The 20,598-nt window shown below is 51.2% G+C and overlaps 1 protein-coding gene across 1 annotated transcript; it reads left to right on the top strand.

Moving 5' to 3' along the window:
* The first annotated feature begins 6 nt into the window (after window positions 1–6).
* LOC112954512 (proton-coupled amino acid transporter 1-like) lies at window positions 7–19,214 on the top strand. The gene is made up of 10 exons (XM_026047689.1): window positions 7–164; window positions 798–888; window positions 2,003–2,091; window positions 2,442–2,537; window positions 3,321–3,405; window positions 6,720–6,938; window positions 7,252–7,350; window positions 8,864–9,030; window positions 13,896–14,065; window positions 18,499–19,214. Exons 1-10 carry the CDS (start codon window positions 22–24, stop codon window positions 18,762–18,764), a joined length of 1,425 nt encoding a protein of 474 aa, XP_025903474.1. The 5' UTR covers window positions 7–21; the 3' UTR covers window positions 18,765–19,214.
* The last annotated feature ends 1,384 nt before the right edge of the window (window positions 19,215–20,598 follow it).

The raw sequence follows: 20,598 nt of genomic DNA, 5'->3' as shown, positions 1-20,598 counted from the left end.
GCGGCTCCCTCCCCAGGTACCATGTCCACCCGGCGGCTCCGCAGCGAGGACTACAATGACTACAGCTCCACGGACGTCACGCCGGAGGGGAGCCCACCTGGGGGCATGAATGGTTTTGGCCACCCTGAGTCCTACCAGCGCTTTGGGGAGACCAACGGGACAACGTGAGTGCCTCTTCCTTCACCTCGTGGGGAGGTGGGCAGAGGGAGGAGGAGTTGGTGACAGCGCTGTGCTCCTGTGACGTGTGCCAGGGGCCATGGAGCAGTGTTTGAGTGAGGAATTCCTCCGTGGGAGCAGAGCTCTGCGGCCTTGCAGGGACAAGCACACGTCTCGGGGGCAGAGATGCTCTGTTGCATGGGCGTCCTGGCCTGGGGGCTTCCACACATTCCATTCAAACAGGAGAACAGGCCAGGTTTACTTGACATCAAAACTCTACTGAATAATAAAATTTGAGGTGTCTCTTACCCCTGTGGGTTAGGACAGCATCTCCTGAGCATTACCAGAGGATGCTGATGTCTTTGAGGAGCCTTCATGTTTTGGCCATTTGACCCCGGGAGTTTCTGATCACGCAGCTGAGCTGAGCTCCCATTGGGTTTTACCTGGAGGTAAATACTCAGCCCAAAGCTGTTTGCTTAGTCTTTGCCTGGGGTTCTCCCTGGCTCCTACCCAGAGCCCAGCTGGATTCAGCAGAGGTGGTCTCAGCCTCTGGATGCATTTGCTGCAGCTGTGTATAGACTGAGACCGTATGGCAAGGGCTCCTGCTGATGCTTGTGGTGGTCCTATCTTCCCTCTCTCAGATGGTACCAGACCTTGATCCACCTCTTGAAGGGGAATATCGGCACAGGCCTCCTGGGGCTGCCTCTGGCTGTGAAGAACGCGGGCATCTTGGTAAGCTGTCCAGCTCGTGCTGCTGGTGTGGTGGCACATCCCTGCTGAGATGCCTCCTGCTGCTCACCGGCTTGCAAGCATTCGCACCTTGGACTCTTGCTAGTTTCCTGCCGTGGCTGTGCTGCCTGCTTCTATATCACATTAGCTGATGTAGATCAGTTCAGCATGTGTGACTGGGCTGTGGTTTTCCTCTGCTTGGAGTCGAGCAGGGTGCTGGGCTCTTGCCTCCACGCTGAGCTGAGTGCTGTCCTGCTGCTCCCGTGGTGTCAACCCCTTTCTTGCTGATGGCAGAATGGTCCGTTCTGCTCTCAGATAATATCTTTGCTCCCTGGTGCCGTGGGCGGCAGGTCCCACCTTGGTGTGTCCCTGGCCTGTCTGTGCTGAGTACACTGTGTGCCGGCCGCAGCTTCCAGGAGCTGAGCACACGTGTGATGAACCCTGCAGCTCCTCAGTGAAGTCCTGCAAAGTGAGAACACAGTGTTTCCCTCGCTGTGGTTTCACCTGGGCTGAGCCAGCCTTGCAGGTCTGAGTTTTGGCCAAGATTCATGGATGTGATGCAGCCTGAGGGCTGAGACTGCACTTGCCAGGCAAACATAGCAGCCCCGGGACACTGTCACTTCTCTGTGCTGCTTTTGCCATGGTGCTCAGCATGCCCCAGTGCAGGCTTGGTGGTGTGAGAGGGGCAGCGCACTGCTCTCCTCTGGATTTCTTTGCTCAAGAGTGCAGCGTTCCCATTCTTCGGGTTACAAATAGAAAATTTCCTTCCTCTCACCAGACTGTGACCTCCTACCTGGCACCTGTATAATAATGAAGTGCAAGATGGGAAGCTTAAAAAGTAATCCTTAAAATGCTTTCCTATGGCCAAACTGCCTCAACTTGCTTGCTTTGCATCATTCCTGCCAAGTTCATGACTTTTCTGTAGGGTTTATTTGGTGCTGGGTTGGGCTGGTTCCCAGGGACGAGCACTGGAGCTCCTGTTGGCTCTGCAGTGGCATTTCACTGAGTCTGCTGGGCTGGGGTACTAAGTTATTTGTTTTTCTTTGTGAGTAAAACCCATGCTGCAGCTCTGGCTTTGGCCATCAGAGTGCAGCCTTTCCTCTCTCTTTCTGTGCAGTTGGGGCCTCTGAGCCTGTTTGTGATGGGAATCGTGGCTGTGCACTGCATGAGCATCCTAGTGAAATGCGCCCATCACTTCTGCTACAGGTAAGGAGTAGCCCTAGTGCTCCGCACTGCTCCTGGTCCCTGGCCCATGCCGTGATGGGAACTCCTAGGATCTCCTCTGGGTGTTGGAGGGAGCTCTGGAGCCATGACTGCTGGCTCTCCAGCTTGCAGATGCTTCCCGGCCTTCCCATCCTTTAAGTGCACACCCGAGGGGATGATCGGGCAGTTCACAAACTCATATAACGCCTGCCGGGGATAAATGGGTTAGTGTCACAGGAGCTCTTTCTGGACTTTGTTGCAGAAAAGTTTTTTTCTTTTGATGTTGCTTTTTGCCTTGGAGGCCAACAAATGCGGTCAACGTGACATCTTTTCTTTCTCTCTCCTCTGGACAGATTCCAGAAGCAGTTTGTGGACTACGGGGGTGCCGTGATGTATGGCCTGGAGTCAACTCCTAGTGCTTGGCTTCGGACACACGCCGTCTGGGGAAGGTACCTGTCTCCTCTCCTGCTGGGGAGGAGCCTTCCTTTAAACCTAGGCCTTCCTTTAAACCTAGAGCTGGCCAAAGCCGAGGTGCAAGAGCAGGCTGGTCTCTGAACTGTGCTGACAGATGATCATAAGATATGCAAGATCATAAGATATATAAAATACCTCCCAGAGATTATAGCACTGGGTAGTAGTCCTGTCGAGAGAAGATGAAATTCCTACAGAATATCCCATGCAGATGTCACTTAGGGAATGTGTCCTGTCTTAGAGCTATACCAAAGAAGTGGGAGTATGTCTGCAGCATAAGGAAGGTAAATAATGTGTGCTGCAGTGCACTGGTCCATCTTCTTGTTAATCAGTGAGCACTGAGGTCTAACAGCTGCTTCAGGGTTGCTTCCAGCCTTATGAACAGAGGCACATCAGATGCTGAAAACATCTACTTATTCCTGTGTCTGGGGAGGGAATGATGATTCAGCTGCAGACTGGAGATTATAAACCCAAGGCGGGCAGTTAGCAAGGCCTTTCCCACCAAGGCTGGTCCTGGTCCTGCCCAGGGTTTAGGAGAGGGGACTGGAGAGCCTGAGGTCTGTGAGACTGGATGAGATGCAGTGCCCTTTCTGAGTGTTGAAGAATGTGACCAGGCAATGCTCTGGCTTGCACATATTGTCCCCATAGGAAGGGAACTTTGCAGTGTTTGAGCCTAATCTCCAGGCTCAAAGGGTGCAGGGCAGGCAAAGTCCAGTCTTATCTAGTGACCTTTCTAATAAACAATCTCTTTTCTTCCCTAGGCGTGTAGTGGGACTTTTCCTGATCCTCACTCAGCTGGGTTTCTGCTGCGTATACTTCGTCTTTCTAGCTGATAATCTAAAACAGGTTAGACTTACACCTTCTTTCTGTAAACAAGAGAAAGGCAGGAGGGAAGAAGCCCTTTGGTTTGGGAGAGAGTGTATGAAGAAGCTAAATGCTCTTATAGCCATGTTCTTTGGAGAAAGCCCCTTTTCCATAACTCACATTTCCCTGGAACATGTAACTCGTCTGCCCAATTATGTTTCTTTGGAAAGTTTAACTCCTCTGCCCAATTATTTTATATCAATTTCCCTGTTAAGCTGGCCAGAGAGGACAGGTTTGCTCCAGAAAATTCCTGTGAGTTTCTTTTGCATAAAGAAGCATTAGACCCGGGTGAAACAGAGGCCAAGTGTTGTAGAAGGCAGGCAGGAATGAGGTCGACACAGCGTGATTGCTCCTTTGATAACCTGCCTAGCTTGATCAATTGGTTTATTGATGCTATATGTAGACAATAACGGCTCCTGGGACCTGGGATGAACTTCTCCCCTCCCTTTCTTGGACCCGTTTACATTCTGGTTTCTTGCCTCATCCTGTGGCAGTGGTTCGTTCTGCAGCTTAATTACATGTTGCACGGAAAGAGCTTCCTTCTGCTAGGCATCGGTAGGAAATAAACAGCAACAGCTTAACTGTCTGCTGCTTACCTCTTGAGCTATAAAAAACTGAGAATAAGAAGTCCCTGTTCTCAGGTTCTGCACAGCTCAGAGCCTCACAGATGTCTTCAGCGTTGCTCCCTTCCTGCCCTGCAAGCTTCTGCTGCTCTTAAGAGACACTGCAGCAGCAATTTCCTTTGCATCCACTATGGCAATAGCCAGATCTTCCCCGCTTGTTCACTGCTAGAGCTAAGGGGCTTTTGCTGAACTGCTGTGGTTGGAGGATTGCTTGGCTGCTGCTTTTCCCTGGAGCAGGAAGCTGGCTCCAAGGCTGAGCTTTTGTAAGGAGGGAGCAGTTGTTGTTTACTGCCTAAGCTTTAGGGAAAACTTCCTGGAAAGGAAAATTTGGACTGTTTAACATGAGGCTGGTGGTGTGTCTGAGGAGAGCAGACAGGATGGATGGATCCCTTTTTCACGAGAGGGTGGTGAGGGCTCACATGAAGCCATGTGGGGCAGTGGGCGAGCAGGTGGGCTCCCACACGGGCTGGGCAAGAGGGAGGCTTAGACACAGGTAACAGCAAAGCTCAGAGGTGGCTTCTTGCCATTGAGCCCTGCGGGCGCGTGGGGGCTGCTCTAAGCACCTCCTCTTCAAAGGGCCGTGCTGCCAAAGAGGGGCTGCTCTGGAAGCCCGCGTGCAGAGGATGAAAGGGCGGCTCTGCCTCCCTCGGCAAGCAGCAGCCGCCCTTCGGGCTCCCTTCATCTTGCCTTGCGGGCCTGCCGGTGGCGTGAACGTGTGAGCACTGAGGAGCTCCTGCCAAACGCCCCCACGCTGGGCGAGGAGGTGTCCTGGGGGGAAGGGGCCTGCAAAGCAGCTCCTGTGCCCGCTGCCAGTGGGTTGGCTTTGGAGGAAAGGCCCGTGGGTCCTGGGAGCGGGGCGCAGGCCTTGCCTGTGGGCCTTGCTTTGGGGCTGGGCTGCACCTCTTGGAGTGCCCAAGGGGCAGGGAGATTATTGCCACTGGGGTCTGGTGAGTTCCTCCCACGGGGCTCTCTGTGGCCGTGAAACATCCAGGGAGGGCAGTGGTTTGATGTGCTAAGTGCCCGCGGGAGTGACAAGGCTACAGATATCCTCAACTGGGCCTTGCTTGCATCCCTGATAGATTTTTTCCCTCTCCTGGGGTGGTGTGAAGCGCCAGTTTGGGGTATTTGTAAAAGCAGACAAAGGCATTGAGACCATCAGAGCTTCAGGAGTGGGGAAGAGGAGCCAGAGCATCTTCCATGTTGAATTCCTGGGGGTTTGCAGCCCTTGTGTGGTCTCCTCTTACTTGAAAGAGGCCTCTGTTTCCTCAGGGCAGAGAAATGTGCATGTGCAGGGACTGTTTAATCTTTGCAGCAGCCTTCTCCATCCTGCTCTGAGAGCTGGAGTGAGTCTGAGGCAAGGGTCAGTCGGGTGCATGCACGTGAGGCTGCTGCAGCTGCACTGAGCCCTGCTAGCAGCCTCTTGCTGCTCCTGCGAAAGGGGCTTCTTTCTATAGAGACCGCTCTTGTTGCTGAGCAGTCTTGGAGGCTGAATGCTGCCTCAGAGTGCAAATCAAATTTGCAAAACCACTGAAAATCCAACCCATTTCAAGCCACAAGCGGGAACCCCCTTGGCCTAGGTTTTGGAATTCTGTTGGGTGGGGAGAGGGGAGTGTAACTTGGTCTTTTTTGCGGTGCTGAACGGGGTTAGGTGGGGAGCTGTGGTGCAGGTGGTACCTTGGGCAGGGTCCTGCTGCACTGGGCCGAGCTCTGCTCTGCAAAACTGCTTCTGAGCAAGCCACCTGAGGCAAAGCAGGAGGAGGGCTTGGGGAAAACACTGCTCTGCAGGGTGCCATGTCTCTGCCCTGCCTTCTTTCACATATAAAAATTGTGAACATTTTGATTTGCACATAAGCTCTGTTCTGGTGCATGAGCAAGTAAAATTTTTTTTTATGCAGCCCTTTGCTGCAGTGAGCAGACAACATCTGATACCTGAACCATCTCTATCCTTGCCAGTTATATCAGGTGATCTGAAATGCGTCTGTGCCCTTGGAAAGGATGCTGCAACCATCCAAATGTTGGGGTAAATTTGCCTCTAGAGATGAAGACATGGCCTGGAGGGCCTTTGGGTTGAAAGACACGAGGAAAGTATGATTTTTCCCTGGGAAGTGCAGGGTCAGGAGTCAAGAGTAGATACCAGATCTCCTTGCAGGGTGTCTGATCTCTACGTGGTGTCTGTAGTGCAGTGGCTTCGCTCCTCCGCCTGCAAAGAAGGCACAGGGCAGCTGACAGGGGACGTGGTTTTGAGAACAACATGATACTGCTAGAGGAAAGGGATTTTTAAGAAAATAGCACTTAATGTCTCTTTCCTGTCCTGTCATCTTGCCATGTGGGCTATGCAAACCATCCCCTGCCCTGCAGCAGATGTGGTGGCCCGTGGGGCGCAGAGCAGAGCACGCGGTGGCTGAGTTGCCTGCCCAAGGAGCCTGGGCCTTGGCAGTGTCCTCAAGTGAGAGGCAGTAATTGCTCCCATGTGTGCTCCTCACAAGAAGCCACGTGCTCCTTAGAAACCACAGGCCCCAGTGTCTTTAAAACTTGTATTGCTTGGATTTCAAGCAACTTACTACATAAATGAGCTGAGGGGGTAGTAGTCTGACCTGCCTGGGAAGGGCTGACAGAGCCATGGTTGTCAACCTCATGCTATGAGGTTTGCCAAGTATTTCTCTGCTTCCTCAGGTCGTATCTGCAGCAAACGGTACCACCAACGACTGCAGCCCAAACAAAACTGTGGCCTTGACCCCTACAATGGACTCCCGGCTCTACATGGTTTCTCTGCTGCCTTTTGTGGTGCTGCTCACGTTTATCCAGAATCTCAAGGTCCTGTCCATCTTCTCCATGCTGGCCAACGTGGCCATGCTTGGCAGCCTCATCGTGATCTACCAGTACATCATCAGGGTATGTGGGTGTGCCGAGGCACATTGAAGTTTCTGTGATGTCTTGTGCTTTAGCAGTGAAGTTACCCTCCAGAAGAGGAGGGAGCTTGGCAGTAAATGCCAGGCTGAGGTGTTTGGAGGCCACAGGGTTGCAGCAGTGGTGTGACCCAGTGCACACAGTGGGTGTGCAGCCCCATGTCCCCATGGGCACCATGCATCACCCTCTGCTTCTGTGCAGCTTTCTGGTCTGGCAGGTGGCTGTGACAGGGAGCCTTGGGAATGGGCCGGGTGCTCCCTTTCCTCTTTGTGTCTTAATTGTGTGGGCTTTTTTCCAGGGCATTCCCGATCCCAGTGACCTGCCTCTAGCAGCAGCCTGGAAGACCTACCCGCTGTTTTTTGGCACTGCGATCTTTGCCTTTGAAGGCATTGGAGTGGTAAGTGTTGGCTGTGCAGGAGGCTGAGCCCGTGCTTGTGCTTGCAGCAGCACCTGCTCTGCATTGCAGCTGTATTTGCAGAGGAACTTCTCCGACAGCAGCCTGAATGCTGGGTGATGCTTTTCATTTTAGCCTCCAGGCAATAGTCTAGGTCAAACTTTTCCATCTGAGGCTGGAGGAGCAAAGCTCTAAACCTCAACAGTTTGTTTGCTTCTTTGAAGATGTCGGTATCTGACCCTAAATTGGGCTCTCCTAGGAACTTCGTTGGAAGCTCTGTTTGGCTCTGCCTACTGGCTTATGAAGGAAGATTCCTGAAGCTGCCCAGTGGGAGGTTGAAAAGCAGGACAAAATGTGATCTATTCCTACTCACCCTGCGAGGAAGGCAGAGTGATCTCCCTTTAGCAGCCGCTTGGCTTCAGTCTGCTGTGGTGCTGAATTTGCATGTGCTTCTCATACTGTGAAGATGCTGTAAATAGACGGCCGTGTCTATGGAAAAGCTGGGTGGGTGGAGTGCTTAATGCCTTGCTAAGATGTTGTGGGCTGTTTCCGGGAGCTCCCTTCAAAGGAGGAAAAAGTGTTTTCATCTCTTAATATAAACTGGCTGGGTAAACACAGGGATGGAGAATGCCAATTCCATTATACTGAGGCATATTTACAGAATACTCATAGCTCCTACTCATAGCTCCTGCAAGCAGTAAGGCACAAAAACTCTCTTCCTAGCACAGCTTGGAGGTGAGGAAACAAATAAAGGCTTTTCTGGTCCTGCCTCTTCACCAGCTTCTCTGCTTTGTCCCTCCTTGCCATCCCTGTCACCCAAGATCACTTTTAAAGTTGTTTGCTGAAATCCTGTATTTGAAAGTAAGTGCTAATAGTGCAGAGGTGAGGGACTTGTCTCTGTCCCTCCCCTTTTTATTGTCTGCCTACCTGAAATCTCTTCAAACAAACTTGATGAGAGAGCAGAAAGTTTGCAGTGTCTGCTGGGGGAAAGCAGGGGCTCGTGCCAGGCTTGTTCCAGAGGCCATTGCTGGGCTGCTTTGGGGCACAGAGCTTGAAGCAGGCGAGGTCCAGGCTGCATCTCCCCACAAAGTCAGACTGCTTCGTAAGTGCAGTCTTGTGCCATGGAGAGAGATATGGTCCCTTTTTTTAAGGCAAAGGCATGAATTTGCCCTGCTGGGGCTTGCTGTATGAAGTCTGTAGGTCTCAAATTCTAGTGCTAGAAGTTGGATCCCCAATATAGCAACTTTCTGCACTCTATATGACCCAGGAGTCTCTGGAAAACTCATGTGACTATCCTGTTTGCTGCATGTCTATGTGTGGGGCTGCGGTGGGGAAGCTGTGCCTTGATCTGGACTCTCCATCCTGGCCTCCGCTCTGTTGGCAGCCCTGCATAAGTGCAGCAGCTGGCTCCAATTGCCGCTGTGTCCTGGACTCTGTGCCCACATCAGGGACCATGCAGCCTGCAGAAACCGGGAGAAATGTGCTCTTCTGCTCTTCCCTTCTCTTCCTCCCCAAGGTATTACCTCTGGAAAACAAAATGAAGAATCCCCAGCACTTCCCAGTGATCCTCTACGTGGGGATGACCATCGTCACAGTCTTGTACATTAGCCTGGGCGTCCTGGGGTACCTGCGCTTCGGAGCAGAAATCCAGGGCAGCATAACGCTCAACCTGCCCAACTGCTGGTGAGTTCCTGAGTGGGAGCAGAGGGGCCAGGGCAGCAAGGGAGGATGGTCCTCACCGAGGATGTGGAAAAGAGGGCAGTGTGGTGGAAGTTGCTCCTTAGAAGAACTAGTCTGGATGGGTTTGGGAGTGGGGCAATGGTGACAATGAAGGAAGTGCTGGTGGTGTCCCAAGCAGCTTGTCAAGTGTCATCTGGCATATGGAAAGGAGAGGTGCTTGTTGCTGAGGTGTCTGAGCACCTGCTGCTGGGTTTGGTCTTGACTTTCTAGCTTGGGAGATGATTCTCTGTGGGGTTCATCGTTTTCCTAAGGGTATCTAATGGCTCCTGCCTTGCTAGATGCTGCTCCCATCCTTTCTTGGAGCCTCGCAGCCTTATTTTGGGGGCTAAGCAGAGATCTCATTGTCAATACTTGTAGTGTTGAGGGCAAGAGGACTTGAAATCCAACTTTAATGAGACTCTGTAAGGTCTGTGAACAGCAAAAAACAACTTCTCCCCAAATGAAGCATACTGAAAACTAAACCCAGAGCTGGGAGCTCCCTGTAGGGGAGAGATGTGACATCTCACATCGGAGTTGCGTTCCTGTTTGTAGCCCTGGAGCTCAAACTCCCACTGCTGGGCTCTGCATCATGCCTAGATGAGACTTTGCTTGTGGGAGCTGTTGCTGTGAGGATACCCCTTCCCTTAGGGGCCAAGTTCTGCAGCTCCCCAAACCTGTCTGTCCTCTTCTGGGATCTTGCAAGGCTTCTTGCAAGGCTTCAGTCACTGGCCTGAAGGATCAGAGCCCTACAGAAACATGCATGGCCTAGCACTTAGGCTACGCTTATCCAGAGGTGTCATTAAATGCTTATCCAGAGGTGTCATTTCTCTTCTTGCCAGCAGCTGCTGGCTGTTGCAGCAGCTGGCCAGGTTGCATGCCATTGCCCAGACATAGCAGGCTCTTTGCTGCCCATGCGGCTCATATTGGTCCCCAGCTGCCAAACTGGAAAATACATGGAATGCATGGGAAATGCAAACTGGAAAGTGCATTGGAAAATGCATGATTGAGTTGTGGTGCTCAGCACCTCTGTATGCTGCTGCACATGGCTTGGAAGTGCAAGTGTGTTGTGGAGGGGTTTGAACTCCTCTGTAGAGCCAGTGCTTCTCTGGCCCTTCAGAGCTGTAGAGATGTCTTCTCAGGAGCTGGTCTCAAAGGACTTGGAGGGAAGGTAGCGAAGGGCAAGAGCTAGGGAAAAACTCGTTAGTCTCTTGTTCCATCTTATTGCAGTTCGGGCTGCGCTGACTTTTTGTGTGAGGTAAAGACACGGGACACTCGAGTGACAAGACCAAATCCTCTGCCTGAACATCTCTTCTTCCTCCTGTTGGCTTTTACCTTTCCTGGGGGCCAGCAGTGCGCCTGTAGGTCTGTTCCTGGGAGGGTAAATGCTTGCTCAGTGCAGTGTCTTCATGTTCATCCCCAAGGAAGAATGCGAGCAGAGTCTTGCTCCTGCTGAGAGCCCTGACTTAACTGCCTTGCAATGTGAAGTATTCACAGGTGACTGTTCTGTTGGTGAGAAGGGATTGATCTTTTGAAAAATGTGTCAGCATTATTATGAGATTTGAATCCCAACTTGCAGAGCACAGTAAGTATGAATCCCATCAGCTCAACACCTACAGATAAAACACAGATTAAATAGCCTCAGATGAGGTGGGAAGATGAAATGCTGCCGCTGTTCTTGAAAGCGGGAAACTGAGAGAACTGAAGTAGTAGTTTATTTTTAGTCTCTAAAGGATCATATGTTGAATGCACACCTTTAGAAGTATCTACAATTTCCATCAAAGTTCTTTTATGGAAGAAGTTGTAGGGTTTTTCTTATACAGAAAGAACAAGTTACAGTGCCCTTTGTAAGTGGTGCACAAAGAGGCTCAGGGAAGAGGCAGGGCTCGTGTGCTCTACAGGCTGCCTCTGGAGAAGGAGTGCTGTGGTCTATCGTGGTTCTGCACACCAAGCACTTCACTGTTTGTACATGTTCTTTTCTGGCAGAACATTCAATGGAGGTTGTAAATATTGGACTTGGAAATGTGTTATCTGTCTTGTTAAAGTAAGGGCTGGGAAATTAAAGCTGAACTCTTGAACACTGTATTCCCATACCTGCATTAAACCTTAGGTGATGGGTGAAGACTTGCTCTGGAAATAAATTCTGCTTTGTTGCCTGTTTTTCCTCAGCAATAGGGCTCTGCAGCACAGTGGCTGCTCATGAGGGCTGTGGGCAGGAAGTCATGGGGATTGCCTGCAGCACGGGGAACATAAGGCAGGTATTGTGGAGGAGATGCTACATCCTTCTGTAGCTGAAGTCATTGCCTGGAGGTCTCTAGGAACAGACTTGGTAAGTGTTTGAGGAATGACTGAGATACAGGAGGACTAAGGACTTTTTCCAACCTCCCTGCTCTTTCCAAAGCTTTCCCAAGAGCAGTGTATTAGTTCAGAGTGCCCTGGTCCAACCATGATCTCCACGAAATATTGTGCTGCTATGCAGAAACCCCTCCTTGCAACCTCAGAAGGGTTTCTTCACCCCACCATCTGAAAAGTGAAGAAATGCTGTAGCAAGGGCAACCGTGTTTGCTCGTGTGTGACCATTTGGAGGTATGAAGTTAAAGATTCTTTGGTCAGAGAACAGGATGCCATCTCTTGCAGAAATATCTTGAACTGCAGCTTGTAGGGGTAGCCTAGGGTGGCCTCCTGAATAAGCAGACGTTGGCTGCATTCTGCACAGCAGTCCCTCTCCGAGGCCCCAAGTGAACCTGCTTTCTGTGTGGGTCATGGCTAGGGGTGAGGTCTTCCCCTTCTTGAAGTTGCCCTTTGTGCTTATTGTGCTGGTTTCTTCTGATCTATGCAAGATCTTGACCCAACCTTATTCTGTAACTTTGAAAATAGCATCTCTTAAATGTGGATAGCCTTGGAGCACTTTATTGCTTTACAACATTTGATATTCCCTTGCTTGGAAATACAACTGTAGGATATTGCAAACCATGGGAGAGATGGCTAAAGGCAATTGCACACTCAAGTCACAAGCAGTATGCTGTGGCTGAGTGGGTGCACTCTGGACTCTGACATGACTTCTGGCCTTTGTTTACCTGTAGAATCGCAGGATAATTTAAGTTGGGGACAACCTCATAAGGTCATTGGGTCCAAACTCTCACTCTGAGCAGTCCCAGCTGAAATTTTCAATCTCAGTAGGGATGGGGATTCCCACCACATCTCTGGGTCTCTGTTCCAGTGCTTAACTACCCTTGGGGTAAAAAACTTTCCTCCCATCTATTCAGAACAGAAGGGAGAGGGGAGTAATACCTTTCCTTAACCTGCTGCCTGCTCTTACTAAAACCAGTGCATGATTAACCTTAATTGTTGCCAGGACATGCCCCCAACTCACGTTTGATTTGCTGTCCGACTTGACCAGCATGTCTGTGTAGGAGAATAAGTAGGGCCATGTGTAACGTAACTGGGTATCACTGCTCTGTACAGAGGCTTGTTCCATTGCCAAGGAGCTGGGGGTGGTTTCCTCTCTTCAGCTGCAGCTGGTTCTTCTGGAGCTGCCCTTGTCTCTTCTCACTGTGCTGTAGCATCTGGGACACAGGGAGGTCTGACTTGGAGCAAGTGCAAGCTCTGGTTTGCTGTCTGTCTGCGTACTGAGTTTCTTCTAGGCAACCTAAACTATTTTAACTGTCCTTTCCCCAAACATACATTATGCAGCATTCCAGAAATAGCTGCTGTTTTTCTGTTTCTTGGGGGCAGCTGAGCTGCAGGTGGTGGTGGTGATGTTTGCCTTGTGTTAATTTGGTAAGCCCAGACTTACCCTCTTGAGAAGGTTCTTCTTGGGAGTCAAGCAATGATTGAAACCTATGAGGTATTCATGGCTGCAGCTGATAGTCCTCTTTGAAGATATTCTTCATTTCCTATTTTAAGTTAGAGAAAAACATCTTGCTCGTTACGACCAGGAGAAAATGAGCTTTTTTCCAACCTTTAGCTGGGAAGTTGGACTTCACTAGTGGAGGCAAAGATAAGAAATGCTCGGTGAGGGGCTGTGGATGTAACTTCCTTCTGCGAGTCGGGATTGCAGGTTCCTGCGGGTATCGGTGCTATTAGCTGTCTCTCGGGTGAGGACGATTTCCTAATTCCGGTGTTGTCCGTGGTGTGTGCACTGTGTGGCAGCCAGGAGGAGGGCCACCCCATGTCCCTGCATGCCTTACGGAGTGCACCCCGTCACGTGGAAGTGGAGAGGGCGGCAAGGAGCCTCTATCTCTCCATCAGGTGTGAGGTGTCCTGAGGACTCTGACCTTGTGTGGCAAGGGCAGCATTGTGCACATGAGCTGCCACTGGTCTTTTGAGCCTCTAGAAATGTAGGTAGGTGCCTTAATGTGTGAGGAAAAACTAGGTTCTGGTCTCTTGGTCAAAGATGCATCAACCTTCTCTGCACTCTTGAATAAGTTAAGAATGGAATGGGATTTACTTAAAAATAGGCTGGCCCCGAAAGGGCCCATAAATATCTGTCCCCTAGAGGTTTCCCAAGGGGGAAGTGGCACTTGAAAGACTAGTGTCTCAATTCCTGGCCTGCCAATTCCTTACGCAAAGCCAAACTTGAGGCCTCTAATTAGAGGACATGTTGTCAGGGCTTGCAGGTTGCGCTATCTCCTCACCATCTATTACACAAGAAGCAGCTCAGCGGATTGAGGCATTGCCCCTTAATTTGGAAGGGGGATGTGTGGAAGGGAAACAATTGAGACACTGATGTCCTTCTGGCACAATGTACCTCTCTGCTTTTTGTCTTCAGTTGATGTCAGGGGTTTGGAACAAGAGCCTGTCTCACCAGCTCCCCTCCTTCTCATCTGTAGGTTGTACCAAGCCGTGAAGCTGCTCTTCTCCTTTGGCATTTTCTTCACGTACGCTGTGCAGTTCTACGTGCCCGCCGAGATCATCATCCCTCCTGTCATCGCGCGAGTCTCGGAGCGCTGGGGGTTGCTGGTCAACCTGCTGCTCCGGACAGCCCTGGTTGGCATCACCTGTGAGTAGGAACCGTCTGTTTGGAGCTTGCCTCCTTCCCACTGCAGGCTGCTAATACTGAGCCCTGGTCTGCCACCTCTTCTGCTGTTGGCACTGCCCTGGTGGTCTCCTGAACCTTTCTAATGCAAACCAGAGGGCCAGGAAAGCCATAGGCAGCAGCAGTGGTTCTCCAGCCCCTCTCTGTGGAACAGCCTCCGCTGCTGAGGAGCAGCCTGTGGGGATTATCCCTCGTGGGGAGACTGAGGCAAGTGTCACATTCCCTTATGCTTCCTCTGTCTGGAAGGTGCTTAGACCTTGTGGCATGGGGGGTTATGCTGACAGGCTTTGCTTGCAGTGGGGGGATAGGTGTCCTTTCCCAACCCTTTCCAGGCCTATGCTAGCATGTAATGGCATCCCTTTCAGAGTGTGGGACTTGAGGTAGATGTGTGTTTGCACTTGATGCCTTACCTGGGTTTTCTCTAAAACAAATCAAAATGTGAAACTATAGATTAAAAAAAATGAAAATACTTGATGGCTATTGAGAAGAAATCTCGAGTGAGCAGGGAAAAGCCAGATCCAGCCAGGAAATCCTTATTGTGAGCAGTTTGACTTACCAGTTATGCTATGATAACCTCTTGGTTGCTTCCATGCACGCCTACCTCCCTTCCTTCTTCAGTTTCCCTGCTGAGTTGGTTGGACTCTATTTTGAAAGCTGGGTGATGTCTGACAGCAGCAGGGAAAAGCCAAGTACATAATTGCTTTTCCAAGCACATGTTTTATTGCAGTATGTAGCACAACAGCAGATAACTGAAAATGATCCATGGATGGTTGGTCTGTATCCAAAGCCCTGGTGTGCCAGTGCTGTGGACAGCTCTATCTTGTTATTTTGGAAGCTCTTTGGTCTTCCTTGCAGAAGGCTGCTTAGCTTTGGGAGGCAACGCCAAAGACAAGTGCTTGATGCACGGTTCTCACACTGAGATGCAGCCTGATGCCAGCCACTCCCTGCCTGGTTTAAAAGTAATTGCATGCAATTGTCTGCATATTTTGGAAAGTGAAGTGAACTGTGATTTTTTTAACAGGTTGAGGAATAGGGTTTGACCTGTCTGCCTATTGTTTAACGGGGGGAAATGTGAGCTGGGAAAGGCAGAGCTGTTGAAGCCTGAGGAGCAATGGGTCACTGAAGCACAGGAGTATACGGTCTTGGTTGGCTTTGATTCCTGGTCACGATGACATCCTTGCTGTTGTCAGCACAGCTGAGACGCTTGAATGAGCTCCCAGGCGTCTTCTCTTCCACCAAGAAAGACCTTTGCTCCATAGTTTGATGCTGCTGATGCACCAGAGTTCAGCGTCGGAGAGCTGCACTCTGGGTCCTAGCTGGCTTTGTTTGGGGCTTGTGAGAAAAATACAGCACTAACTTGCAGAAGATGAAGCTGGCAGAGAGCCTGTTGTTTTCTGGGCTCTCTATAATGATGATGGTCCAGAAATGCTGCCTTTACTGAGATGGATGAAGCCGTGTCCCATCCTGAAGCTCTGGTCCAAGCTGTTGGTGCATTGATGCTCATGTCTGCAATGCCCTGCCCTGGGGTCTGGGTACCCTTGGCCACTGCAGAACATCCACAGCTGGTAGCATTCAGTATGGGTGGAGATCCCACAGTCAGGCACAACCGCTCCAGGCTGAGCCTTGCCCAAGCCTTCCTCAGTGGCTGGGAAATGTCCTACGTAAAAGAAATGAGCTGCAGGAGCAGGAGGGTATGGGTGGTACCTTTTGCTGAATCTTTAGTCCAGGGAAGAGTAACTCCATAGCACCTACTGGCTTAGCCACGAGGCTTTGCCTGGCCACACAGGAGGCAATGCAGACTCTCAAAGAGCCTACTCATCATTTCCCTCCTTCTCCCCAGCCCCTTATTTGCCCAGGGCCTGTTTTGAGAAGAGTTAGCTTTGATCTTGAGGCCTTTTGTTCCCTGAAGAAAAAGAGAAAACCTTTTACTGCCCAGCTGAAAAACAAGAGCATGGGCTATTTGTTCTGCCTTCTCCCACGTTGCATGGGAAGAGCTGGAGACAGCGTTGAGCAGGATCACAGTGCACAAGGAGGGCGTTTGATCTCTGTCTCTCCTTTGAACTACAGATTGAGGCTGAAAAGCTGGTGTCTGTGTGAGATGGGGAGCTCAGGAAGGCTGGAGGGACAGAGCAAAGATTAAACCTGTGTTTAATCTGTGCTGGGACACGTGCTCTGCTCACCTGTGTCCTAATGGTCAAGCTGAGAGGCTGCCTCTGGGATGGGAGCCCACGGTGTCGGGGGGACTGCACAGGTGAGCAAGAGCTTAGGGCGAGGGGGTGGCTTTAGGTGACAGCAGTGACTGTACCTAACCCTGGGGCTGGGCACAGAGAGGTGTTGGTGGAAGGATGCAGGTTCCTTTATACCCCCTATCCTTATCTTTCAGTGTCAGAGATCACTGTGGCTGCTGGCGAGGATAAAAGCAATTATGGAGTTGCATGAATATTCATCAGACGATCTTGTGGCCACAGAACAAGCCTGCATCGTGGCTTTGGCTTCCAAATAGAGGATGCAATTTGCTATATGGGTGTCTTTTAAACTTAGACTTCAAAACCAGCACGGTTAAAAGCCCTTTGAATTAATATCTGCGGAAAGTGCAACCGTTGCCCCCGGAGGCTGAGGACTGCAGCTGGTACTTTAGTTCTGCTTATTTTTGAGTGGGGTTTAATGATGTTTACTTTGTGTCCAAAGGATGGTGGGGGGAGGGCTGAGGATGCTGTTAGTAGCTCTTCCCCTTGGTCTGCAGGAGCCTGGACTTCCTTGTGGCAGAGAGGTGACAGGGCAGGGCTTTGGCTTCTTGCAGCACAGAGCCCCTTTCTGCTGTCACCTGCTTGGAGCTCTGCCTGTCCAACCCACACCCTCAGCCTGGTCCTCCAGGCAGCCTGCAGAAGGCCCCTGCAGTGACTTCATGGCTCCATCAGCTTGGCTTTTGAGGGCTTCATTGGGGCAGGATTTCTGTGGCAAACAGTGCACGTTTCCTTGCTGTTCAGGCTGGAGGAAGGGTACCAGGTCAGGACTGAGTCCTATCCCCAAACATGTGAAGCACCCAGTAATACGAACTTGTTCACCTGTTGCTGCCTTATGCCATTAGTAACCTTAGTTTATGTTGGAAATCCAGGCCAGACCCAGAGGAGAGCCATGAGGCTGCCCCCACAGCTGGACTGTGATGATGCTCTTTGGGCTTATACCCTCATTCGAAGCAGGTCCTTCCCCACTTCCTCTGCCATCCTACAACAGATAGAGGGGAGAAAAATCAGAAAATCTCCTAGCAGCTCCTAGGAGAAAGTTGTGAAAAGCCTCTCGGGGGCTTTTTTTTTTTTTTGGCTCAAGTTCGTTTTTAACAAATCCTCTCCCACAGACTGTGGTGTAGGCGCTGTTGCTCTGGAACAGCTCTAAACATATGCAAAACAAATGGATTTGTTCAGAGGTGTGTGTGTGGGGGAATACAGCTTTTTTTTTCTCTTGCTGCCTCCTGCTCTGTCAGGTTTTTTGAGGCTTTGCAGCTCCCCAGGTGTGGAGGAAGAGACCTTGGAGGTGGAGTGCGTGATGCTGGCTCCTGCGATGGAGGCCAGAGATGCCAGAACCTCTCCTCCTGCAAGCAGCATCAGTTGGCCCGGGGCCGTTATCATGCTCGACCTGTGGCAGCTCGAGGGCAGGGCCTTGTGCCTTGCCAGGAAACATTCAGTGTGATTTCTGTGAATGCTGAGACTATGGGCAGAGCTTGGTCCGAAGGGAGAAACCTGCCAGGGGCTGCCACCCAAGTGCTCTCTGGTCTGCAGCTGCTAGCTCAGGGATGAGGGAGGTTAGAGGGGTCTGTCCTGGTATTGGCGTAAAAACAATCAAAAGTTTGGAAAAAATGTAGTGATTTCCATCTGAGTGGAGACCTCTGCTTGCAGGACACTGCCCCTGGTGTTTCCAGATCATATCTGCTCCTGGGAACCAGTGCAGAGTGGCTGCCAAGGGAGAGATGTGCTCCACACATGTCACTTTCTTGTGGCTTTGCATTCTCCAAAGCGATTCCCTCAGTGCCTTGGTGGCACACAGCACGGGTGGTGAGGGTGGTGGTTTGTGATGAGTGTGAGTGGTCCCAGGGAGGACTCTGGGGGCTGTTGGGGTGAGCTGGTGCTGCTCTTGGGTGGAGAGAGCTTTTCAGTCTTCTGTTTTGGGAGGTGAACAGGCCTATATGGTGTGCTCTGTTTATTAAATGTGACAGCTTAATTGCTTGGGGAGATGATTGTAAATATGCAATTATCTCTTCAAAGCTTGTGGTATCAGGCAAGAGGGCAGAGGTGCAACTTGAGTTGTCAGAGATGTCATCTGCTTTGCTCGCTTTGACTTGGGAGGCCGGTTCTGGCAGTGTCTTTGTGCCTTGCTAAGCAAGCTGTGTCCTCCTTCCTCAGGTGTGCTGGCCATCCTCATCCCGCGCCTCGACATCGTCATCTCGCTGGTGGGCTCCGTGAGCAGCAGCGCGCTGGCTCTCATCTTCCCCCCGCTGCTGGAGATCGCCACCTTCTACTCCGAGGGACTGCACCCCGTGGTCATCATCAAGGATGTTGTGATCAGCCTTTTCGGCTTCGTGGGTTTTGTGGTCGGCACCTACGAGGCTCTGGTGGAGCTGGCTACTCCCTCCGTGGTTGTGAATGCCACCAGCACCTTTGTGCAGTGATGGGCCCCCGGCCCTGCGCGCCTCTGGAAGCTGTGCCAGAGCCTGGTAACGCACTGGGGCTGGCCTTTGCCACTGCCCTAGGGACTTTTTTTCCCCCTCTTCTTGTAAAATATGGTTATTTTGGTCTGTGCGAAAGAGGCTGAGCTGCTGATGAGACACTAAGCCTCTGATGCTGCCCACCCATCCCTGCCGCCCGCCTCGGGGTGCAGCAGGGTTTCTGCCGGCTTCTAGAGCCGGGGGAGGTGAAGTCCGGCCTGTGGCTGGGGTAGTGCCTTCCTCAGGGCATTTGCTGGCAGGGGGATAGTAAAAACAACCCCCCTTGCCACCCATGTATATAGAGCCACTTTTTAAGGGACAAGGATCTAGATTTTGCTTTTATTATTTTTAATTGCAGCCTTCCTGTGTTTCCACTTTGTCTCAGTAAGGGAGGGAACAGGGACTGCTTTTCTCTGTGCCATTTTTTTTTTCTTTTCCCCCATTAGCACTTTATTGGATGGCAACAGAGAAACCTCAGCTCAGGTCAGAGAGAGTAGAGTTGCTCCCAGTGGGCAGCGAGGGCAGTGCCTGAGGTGCAGTGTGTCCTGGGGACAAGGAGAGGAGGGAACCCCTGGGTGCTGGTCTCGTGTCTGCTGGCTGCCAGAGGCACCTCCAGAGATCCCAGGACACAAGGAGTGTGTTTGGCAGCTAAGGGCCTTGGGCACTTTCAGCATCGATAGGGTGGGACAGCCCGTCGGGGCCTCAGTGCTGGGCATGGCAGCTCTGGACTGAGCAGCAGGGTTTGCTAAGTCCTGGCTCACAACTTTAGTAGTAACAGTTCTCTCTCTTTTAGATTATGTGTCTGGTGAATGTTTTTCTGAAGTGTTTGCATGATACAGAGTGAGAGCAAACCAGGCATGGGACTCTAAAAGAGCGAGTGAGTTGGTTATGTTCACCCAGCAGCTCTCTCCGCTGTTGTGCTCCACTGTGCAGGACAGTGTTCCTGGGTGGTCACCGCAGTGCTGGTCTCTGCACAGAGGTACGGGTGCCTGAGCGAGCCCAGAATCTCTCTGCTTGTGTTACAGTCTTACTGCTGAGTGCTAAATCATGAAAAGACCGAATCCATTGCCCTCCTTCTGGTCCTGCTCGCTCCTTGGGGACACCCTCTAGTTCCAACGCAGCTTTGTGTCCCCTGCTAGCAGGCAGCTCTCTCCAGCATGTGTCTTGTTGTCCCTCCTGCTTCCCAGGCCATTGCTGTGTGTCACAGGGGAGGCAGATCCTTCCCGAGGGCTGTGCCAGTGCTGCGGCCTCATTACGCTGCTGCTTTCCCTTTTGGGAAGAGGAGGCTGAAGGCCTGGACCAGCTGAGCTGCAGTTATGGGGAGAGCTGCCTCTGCATCCTGCAAACTCCTGCACTGTCTGAACACAGCAGTCCCTGCAACTGCGTTTTAACTTCTTGAGCAAAAACACCCATGCTGGGGACTTGGCTGCTGCTCATGCCAAATGCTGCCCCCACCGTCCTTCCGCAGCATCCTGGCCCCCCTTGCTCTGGAGGCAGTCCTGTACTTCTGTTTTTCTGTTTTCTGCTTCTGTTAGTGCGGACTCCTCCAGAAAAGCACAGTATCCTCCATGGAGTTTCTTTGCCCTTTGGCTACCTTTTTTTTTTTTTTTTTTTTTTTTTTTTTTATGGGTGGATGAGAGCAATGCATCCTCCATAGGATGTTTTTTTTTTTCCAAGCAGTGCAAAAATATTTGGAAGGGAAGGATGGTATGGAAGAGTATGACCAAGAGAAACACCCCTGCAGCTCATCTTGCCAGGTGATAACTTAGTATCTTGCTCCGCTGCCTGAAACCTGCTT

This window comes from Nothoprocta perdicaria, unplaced genomic scaffold (assembly GCF_003342845.1).
Source record: "Nothoprocta perdicaria isolate Ctin4 unplaced genomic scaffold, notPer1 scaffold_5, whole genome shotgun sequence".
Taxonomy (NCBI): Eukaryota; Metazoa; Chordata; class Aves; order Tinamiformes; family Tinamidae; genus Nothoprocta; species Nothoprocta perdicaria.
Note: the sequence above shows the minus strand (reverse complement) of the source record. Positions and strands in the feature narration are given on the sequence as shown.